This window comes from Arachis hypogaea, chromosome 9, assembly GCF_003086295.3.
Source record: "Arachis hypogaea cultivar Tifrunner chromosome 9, arahy.Tifrunner.gnm2.J5K5, whole genome shotgun sequence".
Taxonomy (NCBI): domain Eukaryota; kingdom Viridiplantae; phylum Streptophyta; class Magnoliopsida; order Fabales; family Fabaceae; genus Arachis; species Arachis hypogaea.
In genome coordinates, this window is record NC_092044.1 from 10,288,048 (window position 1) to 10,310,237 (window position 22,190).

Below are 22,190 nucleotides of genomic sequence, written 5' to 3' on the forward strand. Positions count from 1 at the left end.
TTAAGAGCTATTAAATAATTTAAATGATTTGGCTAAATTTTTATTTAATAATTCTCAATTATCAACTTCACATAAAAGGCTACAAAATAAAAAAATAATATCTAAAACAGTGAATATTTTGAATTTTAACTAAAAACATAAATATGATTTTTTATTAAAAAAAGCCTAAAAATAGGAGTTTATTCGCTTACTGTTTATACATTTGCAACACCAAGTCATCCTTTTTTTTTGCGCTTGTTTGGACATTATTATTTTAATAAAAAAAGTTTTTTTTATTTTTTAATATGTTTAACAAATTTCAAGGAGTAAAAGTAAAAATACTAAAAAAATCAGAAAAAACATCTTTTTTGAAAAACTATAATTTATTTTTTTTTAAAAAAATATTTTTTATATAATAAATAAACAAAAAATATTTTTATATTGTTATATCCAAACATAATTGATAAATAAAAAGATCTTTTTGTATAAAATACCCAAATATAAAATTACTTTTACTTTTTTATAAAATCTTAAAAAAAAAAATAACTAAAAAAAAATGTTTTCTTGAAAACTTATCAAACAAATCCTTTGTTGGTATCACATTTCTCTTCCGTTGTGGGTGAACCTAAAATCGTAGTGTAACGGAAGATGGCTTCGTCACAAGAATTCAGGGTACGGAAGTCATTTCCACACGCACACTGTCCCCACTGCCCCCTCCGCGGTCACTGCCACCACTGCCCACTCCACACCCACCACTTCCCACCGCCGCCACAGTATCTCCGTCCTCTTCCTCAGAATCCACACCTCTTTGCTCCCTTACACCTTCCAACTTCACAGGCTACTAAGTATAATGAAGAATCCAACGCTTTTGTTGCACAGTAAGATTCTTTCGTTCTCCTCTTTCAGTGTTTTCTTTCTTATATTGAAATACTAGTTGTGTTGAGAAGAAAAAAAAGTAAAAGAAAAAAAGCAAGATCAAAGGTTTAACTGTAGCTAATTTCATAGGATCGTTAGAGAATGGAAATATATAGGTTATAGCAATATGGAAGTTTCCAGTGTTAGGGTTTCTTGCAGAATTCTTAGACCCTTATTGTAGTTGGAAATTTAAGTTTGTGTTAGACAGTTTGCAGAATCAAATTGAAGTTTGCTTTTGCTTAAGTAATTTATGGCAGTAGTTGAACTAGATTGCGATTGCAGGAGAACTATATGGTTTTTAATGTTAAGGGGTTTGAATCTTGGAATTATTCTTGTTAGGGAGGATTTTATGAAAAAAAAATGCTGGATGAGCACGAATCTACTGCATCACATTTAGTCATTTAGAAACACTCATAATCTATGAAGCAAAAGCAAGGATACGGACACTCGACACACAATTTTTAAAATGATAGGACACAGACACCTCACTTAGTCGGCCTGTCCATGCTTCTAGGCTCTAGAAAGTGCAATGTTGGGAAGTGTTGAAGAGTATACAGATTCTGAATTCAACCATTGGATAGTTAGATTTTGAGTTCCACCTTGTGTTTAGGGAACTAAAATGGCACACTTCACACTAAAAGTTTAAGGGAAACCTGCTGTTCTTGGTAGAAACCTAGAATTGGATTATTGTGTGAGAAACTGTCTCTGTGATCTCTAACGATGGACAAATTTGTGATCGGGTAATGTCGATCACCTATTCACTTTTGTAATTGAACTGTTGTCACCCCAGCTAAGAGTTTTTCCTTAAGATCACAAGCTGACTATATATATAATCTTTTCCTTAAAATTAAGGAATTTTTCCTGTGATAATTGTCCTGGTTAGTTTGATTATCCATTTTTTTCCATCGCCAAAATAAGTGTGACATTGTTCAATGTTACTATTAGATACTGTATGTTGTGCTGTCCTGGTTGACTAGGGAAATTGAGCTCTACAATTTTGTTTACACATGATTTCATTGCCGGTATATCCATTTTGTTGTTGTAACTACGAAGCCATGAAACGCATTGAGTACTATATATATCTCCTCTTTGTTTATCTTTGTCTTCATTTGATCCATGTAACTTTTTCAATCTAATGGGATAAGACTTTGTTGTTGTTTTTCTTTATCTTTGAAAGGTGATCTTATTCCGATGCTTTTTTGTTTGTATCAGGAGTTCACAAGAGCTGGAGCATGTGGAGCTACATGACGAGGAAGAAGATGACGAGCCAATTTTTGTTCTAACTGATGAATGGAGAGAATTCTTTGCAAAATCTGAAGCAAGGAGGAAACAAGGTTAGCAAATTTGTCCTCAGCACTCTCATATTAATACAGACTTTTAATATATATCTTCTTGTATAGATACTTACGCAAAGAGATGTAGTGCAGTTTGTGTATGTTGATATGTTTAGGATTATGTGTACTTTATTCTCAAATCTCAAGTGAACCTGTTACAGTTGAGAAATTGAGCAAGTCATTCAGGCCCGCATACTGTTTCCTTCTTTATATTTGTCTCAAATATGTTTTTGAGTCAAAATCCACAAGATGAAGTCAAGTGTGGTGTTACTAAAATTGAAAAAATTGGATGGAAAGATTAGGACTCATGATTACAGGGACGGATCCATCTTGGGAGGTGTGGGGGCAAGTGCCCCCATTAAAATTTTATAGAATTATATGTAGTATATGAGATAAAAATTTATTTGCCTCCATTCAATAAATAAATTTGACTCCATTATAATTTTGTTCAATCTATCTCTATTTTCATAATGTATAAAAAAAATCTCACTATTTTATAATAATATTATATTGATTATAAAAATAATTAAATAATAATAAAAAGATAATTAAAAATTAAGTTAATAATTTAAATTTAAGTATTAAAAACATAATTTTTGTATGTTCTCTAAAATTTTAATTTTCTTCTTTTGTTATTCTTTTTTGACTCTCTGTTTTCTAATAAGATTCATTAACTTCATTTTTTAATTTTCTTGATACAATTAAAGATTTATTTTTATTTTTTATATTTTTAATTCATTCAATTATTTTATATTTTATTTTTTAATTATATTATTGTATTTTTTTATTACATGGTTAAATATTATTGTATAATAAGATCCATTAGTAATTTAAATTTTAAAATATAGTAAGATTAACTAACAACAAAGAACAGTTAAAATGAAAAATAACATCCAAATATATGGATATCTATTGATGTTTCTTCTTTTAAAGTTAATTCTAGTGTTTCTAGTAATAATGACATCAATTAAAAAAAATTTAATTATGAATATTATAAAGAGTCAATTTTATAATTTTATAAGACATGAATTTTTAAATATTTATTTAGTAATATATATAAAAAATAAAATATTTAATTGTATTAACAATGAAAGAATTATTCAATTTTTTCAAAATATCAAATTTAAAAGAATAAAATTTTAAGTTATATGTTATTATTTAAATTACTATATAGGTGTTTTTATTTATTAGTTAAATAGCTAGAAGATTAATTATATTTTATCATAATAAAATACAATTATAAAATTATTATCATCTTATACATATTTTGCCCCTACTAATAAAATTTTCTCGATCCGTCACTACTCATGAACCCTTATCACTAATGCACCTAGAGCATGTTTTATAATCTCTATAAACAGTTTTTTGAAACAATCTAATAGTTTGGTAAATAAAAAAATAGATTGTAAGTTGCGAAATAGTTTATAAGTATAAATCTTTTTTTGAAGTTTATGATTGTAAGTAAAAGCTGATTATTGTTTCAGAAATGTTGCTTTTACCAAATGGATCCTAACTCCTAAGTACTAAATAATGTAAGCAATCATTCTATAACCTTATCAGTAATTTTACCATACAAAAAGTAACATTCTTTTGAATGGTCCAAACACAACGTATTATCTTAAATCTCTCGAGTTAAAGTATCTAAACATTAATTAACTCCCAGATAATCAATTATATAACAAAGTGATTATGCAGATAAGTAATTATTGAAACAATTTTTATCTTTTGGCTTCTCCAAACACATCTGGAGTTCTTTGTTGATATCATACAGAGAAGAAGCAAGGCAAGAAGGGAAAGAAGTAATACTTCAACAAAGAAAGCAATGTCTTCCAAGAATTTCTGCATCCATGAAAGGGTTGTTTTCAAGGTGGTTGATGAAGATCCTGCACTAAAGGATGTTAATTTAGTCCATGCCAGAGATGAGGATCTATGGTGAGTTGTTTGGTAGTATTATAACAAGGAGAGTCTGCACTTGTTAGAAGTCTGAGTTCCTTCTTATATCTATCTATATTTGGATGCTAGCAGCCAATATATTTATGGGTTTAGCACATGTTAATGTTATTATTGGTAGAAGTTTTTAAAATTATTATTTTAATAAATGCATTGGAAAGTTTGTATTTTTTCTATAAAACTTTTTTTTAATTGGTAATTTTAACATATACCCTTAAAGTACATGTTAGCTAAATCGTATATTTATCATGGTTCTAAAAACCGAACCGGACCGACCGGTTCAACCGGAATAACCAGAAACCGGTCACCTAGCCGGTCCGGGTAACGTGAAAAACATTATTTATATATTAATATTTAATACCACTACAATTTGGGTACACAGCGACATTTTGTTTCCCTAACTTGATAATTCTACTGCAATCCATATATTCTTACAATACAACTGTAAGTTTGTAACAGGAGACAACCAGAAAGATAAGACTTACACATGCATGTAATTTGGTAATAAATATCATCTAGCTTCAGATTTAAACTTTTAAAAATAAGCAATTATTTTCCAGTAAGCTTTTAAAAGCAATAAGCAACAGGATACTTTTGTCCTTTATTGATACCAGTAAGAGTAATACAACTACAATTTATTTCCCAAATGACCTCATTATTCTCCTGCACCCCTTATATTCTTACAAGACTACAATTGTGAATATTCAGCCACCTTTTTCTTTGATACATAATTGTGAATATTCTTAAAATATATACTAGATATATTTTAAAAATACAGAATTATTTCTCTACTTGCCATACATGCATTTAAAGGCCTTCATATAGCTCCAAAGGAAGACGAGGTTTGAGAACAATATCAAGGGCATGTTTCTTAGGCAAGGCCACACCTAACCCTTCACTCATATCAACTTCAGCACCACTCTTTGTTGACATATCAAAACCCTGAATCAACCTAGCCAATGTCAGATGCACAACTTGCATTCCAAACGTCATGCCAGGGCACGACCTTCTTCCTGAGCTAAACGGTATAAACTCGAAGTCCTGACCACGAAAATCGATCCCCGAACAAGCGTTAAGGAACCTCTCAGGCTCAAAAGCATTAGGATTAGACCATGTTTTGGGATCCCTATGGAGCTTCCACAGATTGATGAACAAGCGAGTGCCCTTTGAGATATAGTAACCGTTGAGAGAGCAGTCTTCTGTGGCTTCCCGTATTCCGGTTAAGGGTGCCGGAGGGTAGAGCCGAAGAGTCTCTTTGACAATGGCTTGGAGGTATTTGAGGTCTTTGATGTCGGATTCTTGGACCCATTTGTGTTTTCCGACGATGGTATCTAACTCTTCTTTGGCAGCTTTCATGGCATTTGGGTGGTTTAAGAGTAAGGATAGTGCCCATGTTAATGTTATGGCTGTGCTTCCTGATCCAGTTAGGACAAGCATCTGCATACAACAAAATTAAAGTTGGTGAGTCCACTGTTTTTCGTTGACCAAATGAAATAAATATTTTGTTTTCCACTCATGTGAAGGAAAAAGAACAAAAGATAAAAAATATTTATTTATTATTATTTAGCAACCAAATAGTCAAATAGATAGTCACCAAAAAAAAAAAAAAGTCAAATATATATAGTTTGAGTAGTGCTATGAGTAGTGCTATATAAAGTATAAACAATCAGATAATCAGTCATGGATATGGAGTGGTTCACAATATTAGAAACAATGCAATCTTTATTAACTAGATTCACAATTATAATAAAACATATTTGTAATGAAAATCATTACCATATATAATCAAACCAGATATGTATTTATAATAAAAAAGATTTATAGTTATGGAAAAGGATATGTATTGCATGAGTGTAATCAATTTTGCTATATTATGGATATAAAAAATTTGTCTCCGATAAAAATAAATATTTAGTGATTATAAAATTGTTTGATCATACTGTTTTTAAAAAAATTGATTATTTTGTCATGAGAAATTTGATTATTTTATTGCAATTTTTTTTATCATTCTAATAACGGATTATTTTGTTAAAAAATATATAAAATAATATTTATAAAAATATACAAATATATAATAATCGATTTTTTATATTAAGTTTTGAAGTATAGCGATAAGAAAAAAAACTAACAACAAACACGAAGGTAAAAATTGAAATAAAAAAATGAATTAAAATTAAAAATAAAAAATAAAAGGATAGGCTGAAATTAGATAAAAAAAAATTACTCAATTTTTTATTTAATTTTTTAATACAACAAGGAAGAGACTCCTCAATTTAATTTGCTCACATTATAATTTAAAAATTTGAATAAAAAAGACTCACTCAACTTTCTATCCAATTTTTCCATACAATAAGAGAGGTACTTACTCAATTTGACTTATCCACACCATAGTTTTATCACAAAATCCAAAAAAGGAAATTTGTACATCTCTAATCACTCAATAATGATTATAATAGTTCATGAGATATTTATAACTTCTTATTAAGTTAAATAAAGAAAATTCTAAACCCACTAACATAAAATTCAATCTAGTAATTAAATAAAAAAATTAAAATACATAAAATTAAATTAAATAATTTAATACTTAAAATATAAACTAATAACTACTAAATAATATTTGAACTCTTTATATTACGAACATTTGAAACACATATCATTTTCTTCCTTTTCGAAAAGGATTTGTCCTTAAATTTTGTAGTTGAATAAACTAGTATATAAAAGGAACAAATATAAGAAATACATTTTCTCCGTTTTTTTTGTGTTTTTTCTTTTTTTGTTGCTTTGTATATTTTTTATTTTTTTAAATAATGAAATCAACAAGGACGACAAAACAATAATAATATATAAACAAAGAAGATAGAAACGACAATAGCATAAAAAAAATTGCGAAAGACACTGGATTTTTTTAGGATACAAGAAGAACAAATATAGATTAATAAAAATTAATCTAATACCTAAAGTCTGATATCCAATGATAAAGAAAAAAGAATTAATAATAAATAAGAAGATAATAATTGAAATAGAAAAAGATGAATTGAAATTGAAAATAGAAAATAGAAAACAAAAGGATAGGTTGAAATTGAATACAAAGAGAATCATTCAACTTTTTATCCAATTTCTTGATACAACAAGAAAAGGGACTCCTCAACCTAATTTGTCTACACTATAATTTGGGATGAATCGAAGGGACTCACTCAACCTTCTACCCAATTCCTCGATGCAACAATAGAGAAACTCGTTCAACTTCACTTGTTCCACTATGGTTTCATTACGAAACCCAAAAAAGAGAATTTACATCTCTAGTCACTCAATGCCAACTACAATAATTTATAAGGTATTTATAACCACTTATTAGGTTAAACAAAAAAATTTTATGCCCACTAAAATAAAATCTAATTTAGTAACTAAATAATAAGAATTCAAATAATCAATTTCCGGAAAACCTATATCGGAATCGTGCCCCCCAATTTCGGAGGTCCCGAAATTGGATAGGGGCTCACCGAACTAAACAACCTATTAGACGCGCACGTACATACATACATACACGCACACACGCACACATAAGCGCACAAGCGCGTACTTTAAGGTAATTCTATGGCACTGTTATCAAACTGGTTATACTTGATGGTACAAAGTGTTGGGCGGTCAAATGAGAGTACGAACATAAGTTAAGCGTGACAAAGATGAAAATGTTGAGATAGATGAGTGATCATACGCGATTGGATAAAATAAGAAACGGAGAGAGAGAGAGAGAGAGAGAGAGAGAGAGAGAGAGAGAGAGAGAGAGAGAGAGAGAGAGAGAGAGAGAGAGAGAGAGAGAGAGAGTTGGATTAGCACCTATTGTGGAAAAGATGTAGAATCGCGTCTCAGGTGATTTGAACATATGAGAAGAAAACCGACAAAGCACTCAGTCAAGATGGTAAATAAGATGAAAGATAGATAAGGGGTGAAAGATAAAGAAAGACCTATAAAGACTATCCATGAAGTGGTCAAATGAGATCTACATCTAAACAGTTTCTTTGAAGACATAATACATGATAGAGATTAATAAATCGTTTGATCCATGTACTCAATTCTATCTAATGAAACAAAACTTCTTTGTTGTTGTAATGTTTTAATCCTCAAATTACAAACTAATAGTTATAATATAATCCGATGCTAAATTCCATTGACATTATTGTGTCGTTATACTAAAAAACACTAGTTGACATCCCACGATTCCTGAGGAATAACTAAGAGTAAATATTTAATCTGATTTTTATCTATTTTTATGAAAAATAAGATGATCTTTGTCAAAAAAAAAAAGAAAAAAAATACTTTGGTTGTCAATATTTTTATTTTGGGATAATATAATTTTTTTATTAAAAAATTTGTTAAATAATAATAAATATTATTTTATAAAAATTTTATTTATATTTTATGGAATTTAAACCCCACAAAATTCTTTTTAATAATATAATCAACTATGAATATTATTACTATCTCTTTTTTTATCCTAATCATTATGACTTTTATTTTTATAATTTTATTATATAATTATATTTTATCATCATTATTATCTCTTTTACCATCGTTATCTTTTGTTTAAATAGAGATCGCCTTCTCTTAGGAATAACATTTTTGTTCTTATTGTACTTGGCTCACATACCCTTAATATATTAAAAGAAATTCAGAAATAATTTTAAATATATTCTTCATTTATATCACTTTAGTAGAAGCTACACATGAAATATCAACGTGCATATCAATCAATATAAGATGGCCGAATAACAAAAAAGAAAATGAAATGAGACTAAGTTTTGCAACTTCCTGCCCCAACGACCAATGGTCAAGTTTTGTTAAACTTATTGGATTATTAAAGCTATTCATACATAGTTGCATAAAGTAGCTTCAGTTAGTATTTGTAAAAAGTAAAAGGCCAATTCTATATTGTCTCTTATTTTGTGTGTAATTTTTGTCTAATTTATTTTTTTAGATAAATTTTTAATATTTAAAAATTTTTAAATTTTATACTTTTATATTTAAAATTAATTATTTAAATTTTTTAACAATTAAACAATTTTCAAAGACCATAACAAACAACAGAATACAAACAGACTTCATCCATATTGGCAATCTTTTTCACCAGTTAGTTAGGCAAAAGGACCACCACCACAAAAAGCTAGGCCACAAATATGTGGTTCCATTTTAAGTATGAAAAGAACAAATTTTGTGGGCTGTTGTTGTGTTGCATATACAAAATCTCAGCTTTTTAGCTACTAATATAGACTTATAGAGACCAAAGTTGTTTTCTTTCCAGTTATTTGATTACCTCGCTGCGAAAGCTTTTGTTTTTATTATTTTTTTTTATGCGGATGGATCGGGTGTTCCTTAGCTTGCTTAAAATAAGAAAGCTTGTAGACATTTAAAATTAGAATTTGACTTTTGTTAGACAGATAATTTAATTAAAAGAAGGGGCCACCCACATTATTGATAGTAATTTTCCTACCGAAACTAGCGTCATCCTTGCTATAATATTATTGAGTCATTAAACATAAGAACATGGCAAATGGAGCATGTTTTGGAGGTGTTATTACTGTTTAGGTGGGTTCGTTTTGATTTGGATTCGATTTTAAATAATAATCGGATTTATTTTTGACACTCTTATTTAATTTTAAATTTGGTGAAATAATATTATTTTTGAGCCATATTAAAATTGGATCTATATTGGTAAAATTTGGACCTTAATAATTTTTATATCAAAAAATTATGATACACTTATTTATAAAGAAAAAAACATACTTGTATCGAAAAGTTGATATCTATATTTGAATTTGAATTTGTTTATAAATTCTAATTTCGTATTTCTTTGATTTATTTTTTAATTCAACTAAGTGTGATTAAAAATAAAACAATAAACTTATAATTAATATAACATAATATTAGAATTAATTTAAAATATATATACTTTTTTAGTCCCTTTAAAATACACATAGAGTCAGATGAAGTCGGATTTATTTTGATCCGAATTTAGCCATAAATAATGATCAATTCTATTTTTAAAATCTTTACCTAATTCTAAATCCAATGAAATTACTTGACCAAAAAAAAATCCAATAAAATTACAATATATTAGTCTTTAAAATATTCAAACCTGAACTGAACTGAACTTTTAAATCAGACTAGGTCATATACACCCATACTTACTGTTATGCATTTTTTTCATATTTATGACTATTATGTCCTTGTTAATTAAGAACCATTGGATATATATGGCAAATTTTAGTACATAGATGTTTCAGTACCTATACAAATATTGTAAAATTAAAGTGATAAATTTTTTATATTTTAATAATATTTTTTTATTTTTAAATTAAAAAATATTATTAAATAATAAAAATATTAATTTAATTTTAATAATTTTTTAATTTTTAAGACATTATAGTCATGATAGTTTAAGCAAATTAATATGTACCTATATATAAAGGTATTATTGTTATTATGATTATGTAATTTTAGAACTATTTTTTTAATATTTAAAAATATATTTTAAATAAAAAAATGTTGCAAACATATAATTTTTAATACTTTGTAAGTGTTACTAAAATTTTATATCCATTCTAGCTACTAAAATGATAATTATGATAGATTCTTTTTTTTTTTTGAAAAATTTTAAAAGTAATTTTTTTGAGTTTTTAACTTATGAAAAGTAGTAGTATTAATGTTTGGTGTAATTTTTAAAATCAAATTCCAGCTTTCTAAGAATCTATTTAGGAGCTTATAAAAAAATTAAAAAAATAACTTCTCTCATAATACTACTATTTTTATCATATTTTTATAAAATAAATATTTTTAAAATTAAAAATTTAAATATAAAATAATTTATTTATAAATTATTTTTAATATAATTATTTATTATTTAAGTTATTTTTTTAAAAATAACTTAATTAAGTTGTTATCCGACCAATCTATCATATATAAAACAGGGTTGCCAACGTGGCATGTTTATGTCTAAAACTTCAACAATGACTACGACCCACAAAAATTTCGATATATAAATATCAACTGAAAATACATGATAATGATATGTTTTTAGTTAGTTATTAGTATCACATACCAAAAGTCTGGCTTATTATTAATTAGCATAGGTTACATATAAGTTATATTTTATTTTGACAAAATACCATAATTATTGATGTTATAGATTTCTTAGTTTGAGACAGGATAGGCATTTTAGTTTGAAGTTACGGAGACAAATCAAAATATTTATATCCTAATATTATATAATATATAACTCTATGCGAATAATTATCAACAACAAATTTTTAGTTACAGAAAATTTGCTTCTTAGCTAAGCATTCTGAATCAGATTAGACAAGTTTCTGAAAACTAAATCATTAATCAAATAAGTAGAGTTAGAAATTAAAAAATTAAAAAAATTAATTGAAATTAAATCGAATATAATAAAATAATATATTTTAATATTTTATTTTTTAAATTAGTTAATTACTAAAAATTGGAATGGTTTGATCAAATAACCAATTCTTTGACTAATGTTTTTTAGTTTTTGACAAATCATTGTTAATCAGTATTTATCTTGAACCGGATTGATTTGATGACCGATGAACCGGCCCAATTTTTAGAAATATCCGGTTCCTGAAAATTAGTAATTCAATTATTAATCAACTGAATAAAGAAAAAACCAGAATTATAAACCGGGTAATTAGCAGTAATATTAATGCTGTTGCTTTGAAACATACCAGTGCTGTTGCTTTGATAACTGTGTCCCTCTTATGGCCATAAATCTCATCATTTTCTTCAAATGCTGAAATTATCACATCCAAGAAATCATTCTCAAATTCACCTCTTTTCTCAATGTGTTCAACCATCCACCTATGAAGAATAGAGTCCAATTCCTTAGCAGTTCTCTTCATAAAACCCACATACCCTTGAAAATCAAACCAACCAAGCCATGGAATCGCATCCGCTACAACAAAAACACCACTAAGATAAGTAGCATCTCTAATCGCTTTCCTTAATCTCCATCCTTCACTATCTTCTTCCTTAATCGCTTCATCACTGAACCTTTTCCCTGCTATCATCTGCACATTAATGTTAAATGTCATGTGCTCTATTAAATCACTTATATTTATACTAACCAACTTATTCGAGTTCCCGTGGCAGTTACAAAAACTGAACAAATCTTTGACAAGAGTGTAAATCTCTCTGTGTCTGATGTGTTTCAGCTTCTCAAGCCTGGAACTCGAGAGAAGCTCGAGCGTCGCAATTTTTCTAATCTCGCGCCAGTACTGTCCGTATGGCGCGAGACCAAAAACGGCATTGTCATAGCCTAATAATCTGCCTGCGGCCGTGTCCGGCCGCGAGGCGAAGACTCTGTCTTTCGTTGTGAGGCATTCTTTGGCGATCTCTGCGCTGCTAACCATGATTGTAGGGTGGCAGCCGAGCCGGAGAGCGAAGATTGAGCCGTATTTTTCAGCCATGGCTGAGAAGGTTCTAAAATAAGGGATTTTATCATTGAGAAGATGAAGGTGACCTATGATGGGTAAACCACCTGGTATTTCAGGAACTTTGGTTTTGATATTTCTTTTTTTGGATCCACTATTGTTATGTGATCTAATGGACCTTATGGTGAAGTATAAGATTAACAAAGCCAAAATAAGAGTTTGGAGAGAATTAATATCCAAATCCATGTTATGTCTCTAGGAGAGTATGTAGTATGTACAATACACAATGCTAGCTGCAGTTGTATTTATAAGGATCAAAATCTCTGTACTCGGCAATAAATACTTTCTCAAGATAGAGTAAATTCACGACTATTTTATTTTATTCTTTATAAATTTAGTAGAAAACGTCGTTCTCTATTTAATTTTTGTCTTTCATCTTCAACCGAAAAACAAAAACCCTCTCAAGATATTTTGTTCAACAAGAATGATGTTTCACAATGAGAAGTGATTGTAGCCATTCATGATCAGAATAGGTAGATTTTGTGGCCAATTATAATATTTGAAGAAACTAAAGTATTAAATAGGTTAGTGGAAAATTTTGGTAGATTTATAGGTTTTTTAGAAAAAGTCACTAATTAAATCATTGAAGAATTATTGAATATAACGCTGGACACTAGTTGTCTTTTAGTCTTCAATTTTATTCCATTATTGACTTAATTACAAATTTTTAGAGATTTATTTAAATATTTAATATTTTTATTTTTAATTCAGGAATTTATAAGTTGTTCTCAAATTTTTCTCAAAAATTTAATACTTCTTTTATCCTTACAGATTTATAATAAGTGTATCACAATATTCTTAAACAATCCTTTATTTGTTTTATTATTCATAGGAAAACTTACATGTTTTAATTTCAAAATAGATATATACTTTTTTTCTTGCTCAAAAAATACAAAAGGATTGGAGCATATAAAAACTAAAAATTAACACTCCACTTATATATTCAAGTATTTTTTACAATTATAATATTTTTTATATTGTGACTAATCTTATTTTTCATGAACGAATTAAACATTTAGAGATTGATTATTATTTTATGTGTCAAAAGGTTTAAATCGGATTGATGAAACTTTTTTTTTATTTTTTTTCTAATTAATTAGTGGATATATTCACTAGGCCCCTCTCTCTCTGGTCAATGAGAATAGATCTTTCCAATTGTTAAAGAAATTAAGAGTGTAAAGTGTGATTTTTAATTTTTCATTGCTTCTTTTTATATTTATTTTTGATCCCACTTATAAAATTAATGATAAAAAATCATATTTTACTCCTTTAATTGTTAAAAAAAATTGAGAGAATTTATTTCCATTTTTTATACTCATATGTTTAAGTTAAAAATTCTTGACATAAAGAGCAAAGAATCCAATCAAATTCAAAAGGTTGATATCATTTTTCTTTCATTTATGTAATTATGTTACATCAATGTTCTAGAAGTAGTAACTCTCAGAAATTAAAAAAAATCATATTTTTTCAAACACCATTTTTTAACTTTAATTCTTTAAATATGATTTTTTTGGTTTAGAACAAGTTCGTCGCACCCCAATAAATTCTATAAAAATTATAGAGTTCGCCTAATCCCGGCGATCTCTCTTTAATTTTTTCAATCTCGCGTTTTTAATTTATTATCATCATCTTCAAATAATATATAGATCTACAAACAATATATAGGACTACAAAATAAAATACGACTTATAATTTAAAAAATCTTTGTTAAATATATTTTATTTCGGTGTATCTGTGTATTTTTTAAGACGATGATAATGATTGTCATTGTTAAATATGACTTATTTTTTTAATTTATAATTAAAAAAATTCTTGAAGAAGCATGTTTGTTGTCTGTGTATTTTTGTGTACTCCTATATACTGTTTGTAGATTTATATACTATGTGGAGATGATGATAATGGATTAAAAACGTGGGGTTGAAAAAAATTAAAAGGAGTTCGTCGGGAATTACCCGAACTCTATAATTTTTATAGAGTTTGTCGGGGTACGATAAATTTGCTCTAAAAAAAATGTATTTAGATAATTAAAATTTAAAAATAATGTTTGAAAAAATATGATTTTTTTTATTTCTGAAAAAATATGATTTTTTCCCCTCACTTTTTGCATTCTATTATTTTATTCTTTGCATTCTATTAATTAGGAATCTTCTAGAATTTGATGCGCTGTTCACTATTCTACTTGTATATATGTATCAATATCAATCATTTACAATCTAACCATTTTTATTCACAATACTATGAATCTTATTAGTCATTATCAAAACTCTGGACAATCGATTTAGTAGTTTACTCAACAAGTATATTATTATTATACTATCCGGAAAATGTATCTCTCAATTTTCTCTCTTCCATTAAATGCTGTTGATGTAATTATTTAACAACCACCATAGTCATCTCTCATCCACACGTTGAAGTTGGTCGATCTGTTTCTATGTGGTTTGGTTCTACCATTGGGATTTTTTACACACAAATATTGAAAAAAATCAATTATTTTGCCTTAATAATAATTAAGCTGGAGAATAATGATAAATTGTGTTATTGAAAAACATGGTAGAAAGAATTAGAGAAGCTAACCTAACAATCAAAGGAAAATGTGCATACATTATAGGGAGACATTTTTTATTTCGTTAAAATACATAGTACAATACACAGGGATCATAGGTGAGCTTTGGAGTTTTGGAGTTGTGATGTTCGTTCTTCCAAGTTCTGTGGCTATATTTTTTTGGGAGCCATTCTTGATAAAAATACTTAAAACGTGTTTTTTAGTAATTAAAACAAGTGTAATAATTCGTGTCATGCACGTGATAAAATTAAAATTATAATTTTAAATTATTTTATTAAAATTAATTTAAATTGTAATAATTTAATTAATAAATAAATTATATAATATGCATCGTTCGTGTTTTTTTAAATATAATATTAAATGTATTAATTCGAATGTAGCTATTAAGTGTATAAAAATTATGTTTGAATGATGAATTCTCTAAATAAAATTATCCCATTTAAAATATTTAAATTATGATTTCAATAATAAATTACAATTATGATTTAAAAGATTTGTTTTGATATAATATTACATTTTTTTATTTTACTATTAATATATTGATATTGTAAGTCTAAATTATAGTATTTTGCTTAATCTTGACTGAAAAAAATTTACGTGTTTCTATCATTTAATTTATTTAATACATAATGTGTTAATACTAACGATATTTTTTTTAAAAATATATTGATAAAAATAGATATAATACAATTACAAATATAACATAAATAAATAAAATATATAAATAAATGCGAAACCAATATGTTTATCAATGTCTTTGTTAAGTTTTATAAATTAGAGAATAAATTATGTATTCAGTTGTTTGGTGATTACATAGATGATCAAGTAATTGGATTGTAAATTGATCTCATAGTGTACATCTTATTTTTTTTCTCATTTGTGAATGAAAGCGAGAATTAAGAGAGTAAGTAGTAATACATAAAGAACAAAAAAATTTGCACCACAACACATAATTATTTTCAAAAGAAATATTCATATTAAAATTTTATATACTGCAAATCATGAAGATCAATCACAATGTACTGGTCACTTCTCTCTATTTTTGACCATGATATAAGTTTTTCTTTTCTAGTAAAAAATCCAATAGCATCTAATTGAACAAAAAAAAAAAGAATTAAAAGTACCAAATTAAGGACAAATAAGTGAATAATATAAAAAATTATAACTTCGTACGTGTATAAAATAAAGAGAATTTATTGATTTATTTTATGTTAAACGATAAAACTAATAATAGTATATTAATAAAAGGATATACCTTTAAAAAAGTCACAATACAATTTCAAATATTTTCATAAATAAACCGATAAAATTTTTTTATCGATAAAATGATGTTATTATACAATTTTTTGGCAAAACTTAAAACCAAAAGAAAAATAATTTTGTGTGGGTTAATATAAATTAATTATGTACCAAATAAGTAGAATTTTTCATTTGTTTGTTTCAATATATCAGCATGGGCAAGCAAATTAAAATGATTATTCAGAATTTTATGAACATCGACAGTATGTATTATACGTGACTCCATCTTAAAAGATATTTTGCACGTGTGTACAGAAGATATATTCCACTTGATTTTTCAATCTCAAAATTTGAGAAGACATAGACCTTTCTTTCTACCAATTCATTCTCAAATATTTTTGTCAAATAAGTCTTAATTGAACAATGAATTTTATCGTATTGCAAAATAAATTAAATATAAAAGCTATTAGTATTTACAAACCTATTAAAAAGAATTGTTTTTGACTTGTGAAATGGTGTACTTATAAAATTAACTTAAAATATGAACTAAAAATATTTATAAGAATTTAATTTTGATGCACTGACAGTGTAAAGTATTTTTACACGTGCATCCAATTATGTAATGACACATCAATAACAATAAATACATTTCACATTGACCGCGTGAATGGTCATTCAAAAGAACGGATGTGATTACACGACTGTGTAAAACGCTTTACACTGTCAGTGAATTAAAATTAAACTCTATTTATAAATTGAACTTAGCATTATTTAAAAAAATTTAGTAAATGAATCAATTAATCTTATCATCTATTATAACTATTTCTAACTATTTCTATGTAAACCGTCTTGGTCTTATCAAACTTGAATAGAAAACTTTCTATAGTCTTATAATTCTTGTCTTTATTTTTCATACTTTCTCTTCATATAATCTACTATAGGTGATACTATTGGTAGGATCGTAGTCAATAATCATTAGGTATGGAAAAAAAATATAGAATATAGACTATGTGAAAATCATAAATTTTTTAAATGATAAACATGAAAGGAAATTTACTTTTACTTATTATATATACTAATAATATGTAAATAATTTTAAAAATTTACTAATAATACTAATAGTTTAAAGATAATTTTACTATAATTATAATAAATTTAGTTATTACTCTAAATAAATAAAATAAATAATATATTTAAAACTAAAGAAAAAAAGATTAGCGGTAATTATGTTTGGAATATTTCCATATTTTTTTCTTTTTTTTACTTGTCATTCTTTCAATGCAACGTTAGATCAAGGAAATTCTAAATTTAAAATATAATAATAAATATGTCATGTGATAGAAAAATAATAGACTAAAACAATATATATAGGTGAATGTTATCCAACCCTTTTTAAAATAACATGTAATTTACCCTTTATGATGTGTCAATTTTTTATTAGTTGATATTTCAATTTAATTACTAATTATATTAGTAATTTAAATTACTTAAATTTAACTAAAATTAATATTTTAACTATAATAAAGACTATTTATAATTAAACTATTATTTAAAATAGATCATGATATAATTTTTAAAATATTAATAAAGAAACACTTCCGTAAATTTTTTTAGCCGAAGAAAAAAAAACTGTTGGAATAATATTGATGAAAGAAATTATTGAAGAACTATTACAAATTTATTAACTTAAACATTGTTCTAATTAACAATTAATTAGGCTTTATAGCTAGAACAAATTAAAGCATAGGATCGAGAACCCATCTCAGCATGAAGGTATTTAGGTACAATTTCAGAGGCTTTTCAAGGTTTCGATTTGATAAAAAAAACAGTGGCCAAATAAAAAAAAGAAAGATCATTCTTAAGAAAAGAAATAATTCATCCTTCATATATATAAAAAATTGTTATTATAATAACATTTGGTACAATATCATATTTAAAAGTACATCTCCTTTTAATTTGATAACTTTATAATAGTAAGTGTAAGTTCTAATTTTTGTAACAATAAGGATTCATACTGCAATTGATGTTAAAATGGAGTGAAACTCATGAGAGAGGGATAAATTTTTAGTTATTAGTATAATAAATTAAAATATCAACCAATAAAAAATTAGTATATTAGAGAGGATAAATTACATGTTATTTTAAAGAGGGTCGAATAGAATTCAATATATATATATATATATATTGCTATATAGGAAGTCAATATACAAAGATATGCTATCGTAATAAAATATCACATTATGAATAATTATATTTGTTAAGTAAATTTATTTATACTCTATATCTATTATATTATTTTGTATAAAATTAAAATCTACTATTCTAATTTAATATTATATATATATTTACTTCTGACATTGTCGAAAATTAAATTGGGATTATATCTAAAGTCTTAACATGGTAAACGGAATATAATTAATAATTAATATTTTAATAATTAAACACATAAAATAAGTTAATAATAATTAATACCTAAAATGTCATATATATATATATATATATATATATATATATATATATATATATATATATATATATGTTTTGATATTGTCCAAACTTAAATTGAAATTATGTTCAAAGTTTTAATACCGAAATTGAGGTATAATTAATACTTAAAATTTTAATAAGTAAATACCTAAAATAAGTTAATTAAATAACAAAAATTAATATCTAAAATATTGAAAAAGAATTTTTAATAAATATGAGAAATAAGAATAAAAAAATTAATAAATAATATTAGTGTTTAAATGAAAGAATTGTTAAAGAATAATAATTATAAGTAAAAATAATATTTTTATTTTGAAAAAAAAACACATGAGAAATTGTATAATAATCCGTGCCATGTACGTGATAATAAATTGTTCAATAATTTGTATTATGCACGTGATAAGGTTAAAATTATAATTTTAAATTATTTTATTAAAATTAATTTGAATTGTAGTTATTTTTTCTTAATCTAGTATTATGTATATCAACTCTAATATAATTATTAATTGTTTTTGTTAACCTACTTTTTTTCTTTTCTAAATTTATGATTTAAAATAATCATTTTAAATATTAATATTTAAACAAATTATTATATTATAATTATTTACGTTTTATTCCCAAAATTGAAAGCATACTATTTCTTTTTTATTTAATGATTTTTCATTTATACTACCAATATATATTAACTCGATTACTCAATGATTTTTTTATTCGTAGGATATATTTATTTATTTTGTTTAAATATTTTTAAATTTTTTTATTTAAGTATACATATATATTAAGTCATATATATTAATTATTTTTTTATTTTTTTAGCCTACAATCATTCAATAATTTTGTTATTCCATTAATACCATCATATGCATGATAATATTCATAAATTAAATTATACTAATTTCTGTATTTATTTAAATGTATATATATAAATTGTTTAGTTAATATTTTTTTTATTTTTAGAATATATTTATTTTGTTAAATAATTCTAAATACTTTTATATATATATATATATATTAATTGTATGTAAATATATTTAAATCGCATACATTAATTATTTTTTGATCATGATTAATTTTTTTGAGGTTACAATCATTCAATATTTATTTTATTCTTTAATGTCATCGTATGTGTAATTTTTATAAATTATAATAATTTATTTATTTATCTATGCATATATATTAATTTTATTAAATAATTCTAAATATTTGTTTATCTATATATATATATATTTATTGTACATATAAAAATTTAAGTCACATATATTAAATTTTTTTGTTATAATTATTTATATATATATATATATAATTATTTTTTATTTTACAATTGAGTAATAATTTTTTATTTTTTATATCCATACATATTTCCCAATCTCTTTTCATATGCATGATTAATAATTTTTTTAAACAGTGATATTTTAATTTTTTTCTTTCACGTATTTTTTTATATTAGCAAGAAAGCAAAACCATGTATTGCGACTGTTTTTCCTTTTTCACGCCTTAATCTTAATTAATCATTCTAATTTATTGATAAATTACATTTTTTTTAATAATTGTATTACTAATCTGAAATACAAAAAAATGTGATACATATATCCAAAAAAGAAAACAAACTTAAAAAAATCATATTAAAAAAAGTTTAAAAATAACATATCCAAAAAGAATAGTCATAATATATAAATTGAGACACCAATTTAAATTTATCTAAAACTAATTTAATTTACTACCAATATTAGAACTAAATTATTTAAATAATATTTAATATATTCTAATCCTTAGATACGTATAGATTAGAGTCATTCTCGTAACAACCAACCGAAATAACATCATAAGATCGAACACTTAGAATCCGTACAAATTCAAACTATCTTCTTATTAAAATTGTTAAATTAAATTGACTTTTATTCTCCTTAATGGCATTGCATTAATGCACCATAAGGCCAGTAGTTTCTGAAAAAAATACGATATGTTATAAAATTATTTTCAATACAAAAAGTTTAAGAGAAGAAAATTTAAATATAGTACCAATCTTTGAATTGCATCTTCAATGTTGGCATGGATTTTTCAAAACTGAATTTAAATTGTGAAAATTCAATCTCATTATATGCTCCACTTTGAATATTTTCGGACAAACGCAGAAAATGTGGAGGGGATGTGACTTGAACTTGACCTACAAAACTCCTAAGAAACAATTGTCCAATCAAAGAAGAATAACAGATTAAAAAAAATAATGCTTTGATTTTTAGATTTATACTCACTAACCACAAAGAAACACTATATATATCCTTTAGTAGTACAAAAATAATTATAGAAATTAATTATTACAATATCAATTTACCACTATGAACGTTAGTATCATATTTATAACAATTAGAATGATAAATTTATGTTTAATTTTTTATATAATTATAATTAAGATATCTTTTAAATTAGTATAATTATGCATTATTCATTAAATACTAATTGTAATATAATTATAATAAAGATATTTTTTAAAATAAATTTAGAAGAGAGAATAGTGCTTTTATTTTAAAAAGAAAATAAATTCATGAAAAATTGACACTTTACTTTCATTAGTTGGGGAAAAAATCTAATTTTAGAATATTAAGTAGATTATTTTATATAATTATAATAAAGATATTTTTCTAAATTAGTATAATCATGCATTATTCATTAAATGCTAATTATAATATAATTATAATAAATATATTTTTTTAAAAATAATTTTAGAAGAAAGAATAGTACTTTTATTACATGAGAATAGTACTTTCTAAAAATAAAGATATTTTCCTAAATTAGTATAATAAAGATATTTTTCTAAATTAGTATAATCATGCATTATTCATTAAATGCTAATTGTAATATAATTATAATAAAAATATTTTTCTAAAAATAATTTTAGAAGAGAGAATAGTGCTTTCATTACATGAGAATAGTACTTTCTAAAAATAAATATATTTTTTAAAATTAGTATAAATATACATTATTACTTAAATGCTAATTATAGTATAATTATAATAAAGATATTTTTATAAAATAAACTTAGAAGAGAAAATAATGCATTTATTTTGGCGAAAAAATGGATTCCTGAGGAATCGACATCTAAAATGGATTCGAGAGGAAAAAATCAAATTTTAGTATACTAAGTAGATACAGTAATTACATATCATATATTAATTTTATTAAAATTATATAATTTTGTCATATCATGATTAGAATCATTAT

The 22,190-nt window shown here is 25.0% G+C and overlaps 2 protein-coding genes across 4 annotated transcripts; one reads left to right on the top strand and one right to left on the bottom strand.

Annotated features, from left to right (window-relative positions):
• Nucleotides 1-558: 558 nt before the first annotated feature.
• Nucleotides 559-4,359, top strand: LOC112710321 (uncharacterized). Of its 3 annotated transcripts, none has more exons than XM_025762492.3 (3): nt 559-857; nt 2,107-2,228; nt 3,713-4,359. In XM_025762492.3, the coding sequence occupies exons 1-3, from the start codon at nt 628-630 to the stop codon at nt 3,739-3,741; spliced, it is 381 nt and encodes a 126-aa protein (XP_025618277.1). In that variant the 5' UTR covers nt 559-627; the 3' UTR covers nt 3,742-4,359. The 3 variants fall into 3 exon arrangements, with proteins under 3 accessions (XP_025618277.1, XP_025618278.1, XP_025618276.1); XM_025762493.3 differs by having other exon boundaries at nt 3,979-4,359; XM_025762491.3 differs by having other exon boundaries at nt 4,000-4,359.
• Nucleotides 4,360-4,743: 384 nt separating this feature from the next.
• LOC112710320 (dimethylnonatriene synthase) lies at nt 4,744-13,024 on the bottom strand. Its single transcript, XM_025762490.3, has 2 exons — nt 11,918-13,024; nt 4,744-5,615 (listed from the first exon to the last, which is right to left on the bottom strand). The coding sequence occupies exons 1-2, from the start codon at nt 12,866-12,868 to the stop codon at nt 4,986-4,988; spliced, it is 1,581 nt and encodes a 526-aa protein (XP_025618275.1). The 5' UTR covers nt 12,869-13,024; the 3' UTR covers nt 4,744-4,985.
• Between the last annotated feature and the right edge of the window lie 9,166 nt (nt 13,025-22,190).

Bases quoted from the DNA above. Each gene is read 5' to 3' on its own strand.
- LOC112710321 (XM_025762491.3), top strand. From the start codon at position 628: ATGGCTTCGTCACAAGAATTCAGGGTACGGAAGTCATTTCCACACGCA. The intron at 858-2,106 runs GTAAGATTCTTT...TGTTTGTATCAG, and splicing joins TCCAACGCTTTTGTTGCACA to GAGTTCACAAGAGCTGGAGC. The intron at 2,229-3,999 runs GTTAGCAAATTT...GATATCATACAG, and splicing joins TGAAGCAAGGAGGAAACAAG to AGAAGAAGCAAGGCAAGAAG.
- LOC112710320 (XM_025762490.3), bottom strand. From the start codon at position 12,868: ATGGATTTGGATATTAATTCTCTCCAAACTCTTATTTTGGCTTTGTTA. The intron at 5,616-11,917 runs GTATGTTTCAAA...TGTTGTATGCAG, and splicing joins TTATCAAAGCAACAGCACTG to ATGCTTGTCCTAACTGGATC.